At 36.9% G+C, this 9182-nt stretch overlaps 1 protein-coding gene across 1 annotated transcript; it reads left to right on the top strand.

The window, feature by feature from the left end:
• Nucleotides 1-8282: 8282 nt before the first annotated feature.
• Nucleotides 8283-9181, top strand: LOC113279253 (putative pentatricopeptide repeat-containing protein At3g13770, mitochondrial). Its single transcript, XM_026527954.1, has 2 exons — nt 8283-8723; nt 8960-9181. The coding sequence occupies exons 1-2, from the start codon at nt 8283-8285 to the stop codon at nt 9179-9181; spliced, it is 663 nt and encodes a 220-aa protein (XP_026383739.1).
• Nucleotide 9182: the final 1 nt, after the last annotated feature.

The following is a 9182-nucleotide window of genomic DNA, read 5'->3' as shown; positions in this document are numbered from 1 at the left end:
GGGGTTTCATCTCTGCCTCAGAAACTAAATTAGAACATGATAATAACCTCTCACTAAACAGGACAAGTACTAACAGGAGCATCCAAAAACTAACAGTGCAAGAACAATTGAAATTAGGCTAACCCAAATTGGGTGGAAACTTGGCTAGTCCAAGAACAGTTTTTACATCTCACATCACTTCCCTTTTATAGCTTACAAAATATCCAAATTTTCAGAAACCCTAAATTGGAAACCCTAATTTTTAAATTGGAAATTAAACTCACTCTCTGATGCAAATAGCCTCGACCCATGCTTGTACTTCTCCTCCTCTGCTAATCCTTTACTCGAACGCTGCTCCAATTTCCTTCTTCTCTCCACTGTGAAACCCTAGCTATGTTTGTCTTCTTGGTAGCATCAAAAATTAATGCTAAGAACAAGACAGACACGACTAGGGAAGAGGTAGGTGATGGTGGTGGCGTCCTTGTGGTCGTGGTGGAGATGGAGACGGCGGAGCAGACATGGCAGGGTCTGCCATGGTCGGGGGAAGAGAAGAAATTTGGGGGAAATGAGTTTTGGGGAAGAAGAAGGTGGGTGTTTGTTTTGGGTCGATGGGTTTGATGCTTAGGGTGTTGAGCGGGTTCATCAAACTTTGATGTTTGGCGAGCTGAGATGTTGGATCATTGGATCTGAGTGGAATCGAACGGATAGATGGAAGGATGTGTGAATCGACCGTCGGATTCTGAGGTGCAACGAAGTTAACGGCACCAGATGGAGTTAGGTACTGTAGTGTAAGGCGGAATCATCGGGATTTGATGCACAGGCATAGGAACGACCGTTGGATTCAACTACCATCTAATCTGAAGGCTTGGAATTTCAGCGCTGTGGTGCTTGGCAGAGACTTCCGATTTTGATGATCTATGAAGGAGCGACCGTCGGATGCTCCTGAGAACTGATCTGATGGCTGAGAACGGAGGCGCTTTTGTGTGTAGAAAATGAGGTTGTGCGCACCATTCTTCGCGGCTTCCTTGCGTAATTTCTCCCGGCTTTTCACTACTTTTCTGCTCTTTTCGCTCCGCGACTCATCCGAACTTTATTTATTACCTAAAAATGCAAAATTAATTAATAAAAATATTTATTCTTGAAAACAATGAAAATACAGAATATGGGATAAAATGTAGAATTAATGCGCAAAAGATGAGTTAAAATGCCAACAAAAAGGGATAAATATATACAATATTTGGCACTCATCACACCTTCATCTTCCACGATTTGAACTTGAAAATTGGCGGGAAAATAGTTACAGCAAGAACATATTTTAGGGTTCGGATTTTTGGGTGTTTCGGGAAAGATTCAATCGCTGGATTCAGTTTTGTTGGACCTGGTAACACTAAACAGGATTGGTATAGTCATCGCATTCGAAAGAATTGGGCTGGATAATTCATATCAAATTGTTGCAGTGACCGGAAAAGTTAGGGTTCATGTTTTGGAGTTGTTAGAGGGAGACTCGATCGCTCAGATTAATTGGGTTTGTTCTTAATGTATAATCAGGGTTGGAGATAGCCTTTGATTCTACCAGAATTGGCTAGAATCGTGAATTTGAAGAAAATGGTATTCTCGGGTTTACTCTTCTCTGGGAAATTCTATTCGGACCTGTGAAGAATTTGGGTGAGATTCAAGCGTGGATTTGGAGTAGTACCAGCCTGTTTCGGTGAATCAGGGTTGGTAAGTGACTTGGATTCGAGTGATGAGGAATGTTACGTCGATTGAAACAAAACAGGGAAGTTCTCAGCAAAACAGAGTTTGAAGTATGCTCGGGGAGGATTGGCTTGTGTTTTGAGCATGTTTAGAACACTATGGGACGTGTACACGACCATAAGACGTGTGAAAGGGATAAAATGGGAAGCAAATCCCGTAACATGGTAGGAAAAGAAAAAATTATCTCGGGAAATATTCTCTCTTTACTGTGAGGATTATCAACAGTTAACACGAAATATTTGAGACCTGTCGAGTATATAAAGGGAGCTAGGATCATAGAGAAGGGACATTGAGAGTTTGGGGTAGAGACTGAGTGTAAAATAGGAGGTTGCAGAGTGAATCATCACCTGCAGGAAGAATAATCCACAAAGAAAATAAGACTGCAAACTGCAGTCGTTATTTCTAGTGTCTTATTTTTCCTACATTCTAGCGTTTTAAATTTTGTAACAGTCCATTGTAACAAGTAGCTTCAGTTTGCAACAAATATTGTAACAGTGATTTCTGTAACGCCTATATAGCGTTGCGGATTCATTGTTTTATTAATAAAACACCATTTGAGCTATAAATCATATTTTTTTGAGTGTGTTTTTATCATGAGAAGCTAGACCCCAGCACTGGGTCGACGGAGGAAGCCGGAATTTATACATGGGCGAATTTGCTTTATTTTCTATTTGACTTTTGCACTTAATTAAAATAAAATTATGATTTGAAAAAATTAGTTATTATTTTATTAGATGGGTCATGCTTGCTTAGATGTTTGATGTCCCATGCTTACGATTTATAACTAATGTTTGGAGAATCTACCTTGGCAAGAATAAGAGTCGATGTTGTTTTACTTGTCGAGCGATAATTGTTTGAGAATGAATAATTGAACCTATTGATATGAGTTTTGCCGAATCCTAGACCCAGTAACTCTCTATTTTATTCCTTTAAAATTAATATTAACAAGTCCTAGAGTCCGAATCCTATTTACTAAAAATACAACGATAATCAAAAATAAAAATAATATCAGGGGAGCCGTACCTAAACGTATATATTGGGTTGGATCAATAACAGTTAACCGAAGTTAGCCATATGAACACTTTTCTCTTAACCATGTTCATCTTAAAACTTATAGATCAATTGATAATCAAATGAATCTAATTGTGTTACTCATAGAGTTGTTCAATTGTTTATATTATCATACAAGACACAATTGAAGCAAAATCGGATTGATTCAAAAGAATCAGTTCATGAACAATTTAGCCACGACAAAGAGTGCATTCCTTAATTTATAAATGTATTTGTTCATGAGTATGAAATCATACTTAACTAATTTAAGAACTTGAACCACTTAAGTTTGCGAATGGGTACGCGAACTTAAGTTCCGGACATTGGTCACAAGCCGAAAATTTGCAAACGGGTACGCAAACTTTAGCTCTGGACCGAACTTAGTTGAAACCGTTTGAGAACGGGTACGCAAACTTGGTTCCCGGACTTCAACAGTTAAATCAGTTTGCGAACGAGTATGCAAACTTAAGTAACCTGACTTAAACAATTAAATAAGTTTGTGAACGGATATACAAACTTCCGGTCCTGATTTCCGACAAAACAGTTCGTACACTAAGTACACAAACCGTAATGTATCCATACGTGGGTTTTACATGTTAACTCCCATTTCAATCATTGAAACATTCTTATAAGAAGGTAATAGCTGTCTCACACAAACTATTAGCTTCAAAGCAATTTTCAAGTGATCAAATGATTTATACGAAACATTCCCAGTCTACATCAAATGACTGTCTCACACAAATCATGTAAGATGTTACCAGGTGATTTTCACATGATCATCTTTTGACTTTCGTCAAGAATAATGATGAACGCAGTTAAAGCAAAAAGCTTTCCAACACATATTTCGAGAAAGATATAAGCGAGTTAAACTCAGCTCGAAATATCAAATGTGTATAAAGTAAAGTCGATATTGCTATACGACTTTTGTCTTAATAGGAGATAGAATAGAAATAGATTTCTGAGTAATAGATGAGTTCAAGTCTCCACATACCTTTTGTTGATGAAGTTCCACAAGCTCCCCTTAGTAGTTCTTCGTCTTCAATCGATGAACGCCGTGAAATCTAAAGCTCAACTACACATTCTATCCTAATCCGAGACATAGCTATAAGTAGACTAGAAATCAAGACTTGTAGTTTTGACAACTAAACTTGACAAATAATCTTGAGATAGCAATGCTTGAGAGTTCGACCGAGTAGTGCTCTAACACTTTCGATTAAGTCTACCTAGTAGGAAGTCATACTTTACCGCTTCACTTCCATATTATGTGAGTACGAAATATATTTCATTCTCAATATCTTGATTGTCGATCATGCATAAAACACTGAAACAAAAGAATGTAACTCGGGGATAATACGATTCAAAATAGAGATTAGACAATAAAAAAATCATTGTCATTAGCTCGTAGTATTTACAGTCAAAACAGACAAGTAGAATATTCATTCAAATCAAGATCACATTTAGTTAACTAGTAATGTGAAAAAAATGATGCATACAAAAAGCTCTACGTGTTGTTATTTAATTTGTTATGTGTTTGTGTTTTTTCTGTGGAAATGTTTTCTTTGTTTTTCAATATCTGAATATCTATGAAAATCGAATTTATAATTTTGTATATGTTTACCACTACCATGTCAGTTGGGAAAGAAATTCTCTCTTTGTATTACTTAAACAACATCTCTTTTGTCATACTCCATGTTGCACATATTTACCGCCCATAATGCCTTATGCTCAAGTTCAACTGGGAGATCACAATCTTTTCCATAAACCAATCGATATGGAGACATACCAACCGGTGGCTTGTATGTTGTTTTATACGCCTAAAGTGCATCGTTAAACCTATAACTTCAATCCTTCCTTGTCGTGTTAATGGTTTTCTCAAGGATAGACTTAATCTCACAATTTGAATTTTTAGCTTGCCCACTAGTTTGTGGATGATACAACGTACCAACCTTCTGTGTAATGTTATACTTCTTGAGGAGAGCATGAGGATTTCTTGAAATGCGAGCCTCCATCACTGATAACCGCTCTTGGTGTACCATGTCTAGAGAAAACATATTCCTTCACAAACTCACAAACAACTTGAGAATCATTAGTAGGGGAGGCTTTAGCTTCCACCCATTTTGAAACATAATCCACATCAAGAAGTATATAAAACTTTCCATTCGAATTAACAAAAGGCCTGTAAAATCAACACCACACACATAAAAAAATCTCCACAGTGAGAATAAGATTGAATGACATTTGATTTCGAGCACCTAGATTGCCCATTCGTTGACATCTATCACAATATTTGTAAACATCATATGTATCCTCAAGGGTAGGCCAATAAAAGCCACTCTCAAGCGGTGCTTTTAGAACAAAAGTGACCACCACAAACATAAGAATGACAAAAACATAGAATCGACTGAAATTCAATGTTTGGTATGCACCTGCGGATAATCTGATCAACACCATATTTCCACAAGTAGGGATCCCACACATACTGCTTGGCTATTTTTTTAAGCATTAACTTTTGAAAAGTAGACATTGTACTAGGTACTTGCCTTGTAACCAAATAGTTCACTATTGAAAAAACGAGGGTCTAACAACCACACTCAATATTTCGTTAGGCAATCTGTATGGACTAACTCCAATATAATTCCATGAGAATCAACTAGACAGTCAGACTCAATCAAAGAAAATATATCCAAGAGTTAAATCTCTGTTTATCAAAGTAATCAGCGAATCAAATAGATAGAATCTGTGAGCCTGATTATTATGAGAAACAACTTGAACGGTACCAAAGACCAATGTTCAAGTGTCAATCAGTTGGTAAATCCAACCTTTGATTGAACTACGCACAACCTGTGATATTTCAATTATATAAACAAATATAATGCGGAAAAGAAATAACACAGACACCAGAAGTTTTGTTAACGAGGAAACCGCAAATGCAGAAAAACCCCGGGACCTAGTCCATATTTGAACACCACACTGTATTAAGCCGCTACAGACTCTAGCCTACTACAAGTTAACTTCAGACTGTAATGTAGTTGAGCCCTAACCAATATCACACTGATTAAGGTACAATCGCGTTCCTTACGCCTCTGAATCCCAGCATGACTCTACGCACTTGATTCCCTTAGATGATCTCACCCACAAGTAAGAGTTGCTACGACCCAAAGTCGAAGACTTGATAAACAAATCTGTCTCCCACAGAAAAGTCTATTCTGATAGATAAATCTGTCTCCACAGAAATACCTACGAATTTTTTGTTCAGTCTTTTGATAAATCAAGGTGAACATGAACCAATTAATACACCGGTCTTATATTCCCAAAGAAAAACCTAGTAATATCAATCACCTCACAATAACTTAACTATATGGTAGTAGAACAAGTTATTGTGGAATCACAAAGAATGAGACGAAGAGCTTTGTGATTACTTTTTATATCTTACCTATCGGAGATAAATCTTGAGCAAATCTTAGAGAATGTAGTACTCAATATGATAGAACAAGTAAGATTAGGACACGCAACTACATAGACAATAGTTTGGTCTGGCATCAGAATCCCAATGAAGTCTTTGAGTCGTTAACCTATAATGGTTTTAGGAAAAACCTAGGTTAAAGGAGAATCAGCTCTAGTCGCAACTAGTATCACACAGTATGTGTGGGGATTAGGTTTCCCAGTTGCTAGAGTTCTCCCTCATATAGTCTTCAAATCAGGGTTTGATAACTTTGAAACAAAGTAATCAATATTCACCGTTGGATGAAAACCTAATTTAAGATTCAATCTAAGTTTGCTTAAAACCAAAGCAATATCTCTCCACCGTTAGATGGTCTTATCTTGTTACACACAAATGAAATATACCTTCATTTAGATTTGGGTAACCGTACCTAAACGTGTTTATTGAGTTGGCTCAATAACAGTTAACCAAAGTTATCCATATGAACACTTTTGTATTAACCATGTTCATCTTAACACTTCTAGATCAAATGATAATCAAATGAATCCAATTGTGTTACTCATCGAGTTGTTCAATTGTTTATATTCTCATAGAAGTATACAAGACACAATTGAAGCAAAATCGGATTGATTCAAAAGAACCAGTTCATGAACATTTTAGCCACGGTTTGCAAAGATTGCATTCCTTAATTTATAAATGTATTATTTCATGAGTATGAAATCATACTTAACCGATTTAAGATCTTGAACCACTTAAGTTTGCGAACGGGTATGCGAGCTTAAGTTCCGGACATTGATCACAAGCCGACAGTTTGCAAACGGGTACGCATACAGTCGTTCCAGACCGAATTCAGGTGAAACGGTTTGCAAATGGGTACACAAACTTAGTTCCCGATTAAAACCATCCGCATACGAGTATGCATACTTGGTTCCTGGTCCTGAATCATACTTACAACAACTTGCATACTGGTATCGTACTGTGCTATATCCGGACAATGATTAATTGTTCTAAACTCCCATTCCAATCATTGAAACATTCTTAGAAGACGACAATAGCTTTCTCACACAAACTATTAGCTTATAAGCAATTTTCAAGTGATCGAATGATCAATACGAAACATTCTGTGTCTACATCAAATGCCCGTCTCACACAAATCATGTAAAATGTTACAAGACGATTTTCACATGATCATCTTTTGACTTTCGTCAAGAATAATTATGAACGTATTTAAAGCAAAAAGCTTTCCAACACATATTTCGAGAAAGATATAACCGAGTTAAACTCAGCTCGAAATATCAAATGTGTATAATGTAAAAGTCTATATAGCTAAACGACTTAGTCTCAATAGGAGATAGAATAAAATAGACTTCTGAGTGATAGATGAGTTCAAGTCTCCACATACCTTTTGTTGATGAAGTTCCTCCAAGCTCCCCTTAGTAAATCTTCGTCTTCAATCGATGAATGCCGTGAAGTCTAAAGCTCAACTATACATTCTATCATAATCCGAGACATAGTATGAAACCTAACCACTACATGTAGAATAAATTTTAGGCTATGCTGGTACAGTTTACTTTCTCTCTATGCCGGCATTTGCACCATCCTGGCTGGAACTTATATCGGGGCACTATTGATGAGACTTGTTCCGCTGCACCATCCTGGCTGGTACTTAGATTGGGGCACTATTGTCGAGACTTGAGACTTGTTCCGCTTTTTAGAGTCATCTATCCGGTTGTTAAGGGCCGGTCTGTTCATAACGTTCAAATTTCTCCTTTTATCACAATCACCTTCACAGAAAACCCTTTCACTAAACCCCAATCACAGCAACATTAACGACACTAATGTTAATGATATCCCAATATTCCTTACCATTCGTTAAATTGTACTCTTCAATGGTAGTACTTTGATTCGTAAGAACCCAACTTTCTTTAAACTTTCAGTCAGTGAAGAAGCTTGCTGAAACTTTCTTGGTGTAGGTTACTTGTTTGTTGAATTGTCGGAAGAGTATATTAATGAAATTTTACCTTTCCTAGCAAAAAAAAAAAAACTGTTTGAAGAAATGACTTACAGAGATGTAGTCTTGTTCAATACAGTTATTTCCACCTCCTTTCGTACTAATGGTAAACTTGGAGAAGGTGTAAAGTTATTCTCAAAGATGAAAAGAGAGGATCTTGAGCCAAATCATATTACATTATCTGCACTAATTGGTGCTTGTGCTGGTTGTTCAGCTAGTGTGAACTTAACTGAGATATTTCATGGTCAAGCAATTCGATGTAGGTTCTTGTCTAATTGTTTTGTTGGAAGCTCTTTAGTTGATAATTATGGAAAGCAAATGAAATTAAAGGAAGCTGTGCATGCATTTGATGACATAGTGGAGTTAGACTTGCTTTCTTGTAATATAACGATCGACTGTTTTGCACGTAATGGATGTAAAGAAAAAGCAATGAAAATCTTTTCGAGGTTACGAAGCAAGGGTGTAGAATTTGATAGCTTCACTTTGGCAAGCTTATTAAAAACGTGTTCATCTTCAAGAGATTAAATAGAGGAATGGAGATCCATGGGTGTGTTATAAAAGGCGGCTTGGCTTCTGAAATACCCACCAGTAATGCACTTGTCACAATGTGTTCCAAATGCGAAGAAGAATCAGTTTCTTCTACACAAATATTTGAGAGGACTTAAGCACCTAATATCATCTCCTGGACTGCAATTATTTCTGAGTTTATGCAAAATGGGCAGAATAAGGAGGCAGTTAAGTTCTATGAAAGAATGCTAAAAGTGGGGATGAAGGAAAATCAGTTCACCTTTGCTAGTATTCTTCCCGCTTACAGTAGTTTAACAAGGTTGGAGCAAGGGATGCAACTTCATGGCAGGATAATCAAGTCGGGGTTTGTGTCAGATACTTTGGTGTGTAATGCTCTTATTGATATGTATTTCAAGTGTGGAAGCTTGATAGAATAGA

This window comes from Papaver somniferum, chromosome 5 (genome assembly GCF_003573695.1).
Source record: "Papaver somniferum cultivar HN1 chromosome 5, ASM357369v1, whole genome shotgun sequence".
NCBI lineage: Eukaryota > Viridiplantae > Streptophyta > Magnoliopsida > Ranunculales > Papaveraceae > Papaver > Papaver somniferum.
This window is presented reverse-complemented; position numbering and strand designations above follow the sequence as displayed.

Excerpts from the sequence above, each read along its gene's own strand:
- LOC113279253 (XM_026527954.1), top strand. The coding sequence starts at position 8,283 with ATGACTTACAGAGATGTAGTCTTGTTCAATACAGTTATTTCCACCTCC. Across the intron at positions 8,724-8,959 it reads AATTTGATAGCTTCACTTTG|AATAAGGAGGCAGTTAAGTT; the intron begins GCAAGCTTATTA and ends CAAAATGGGCAG.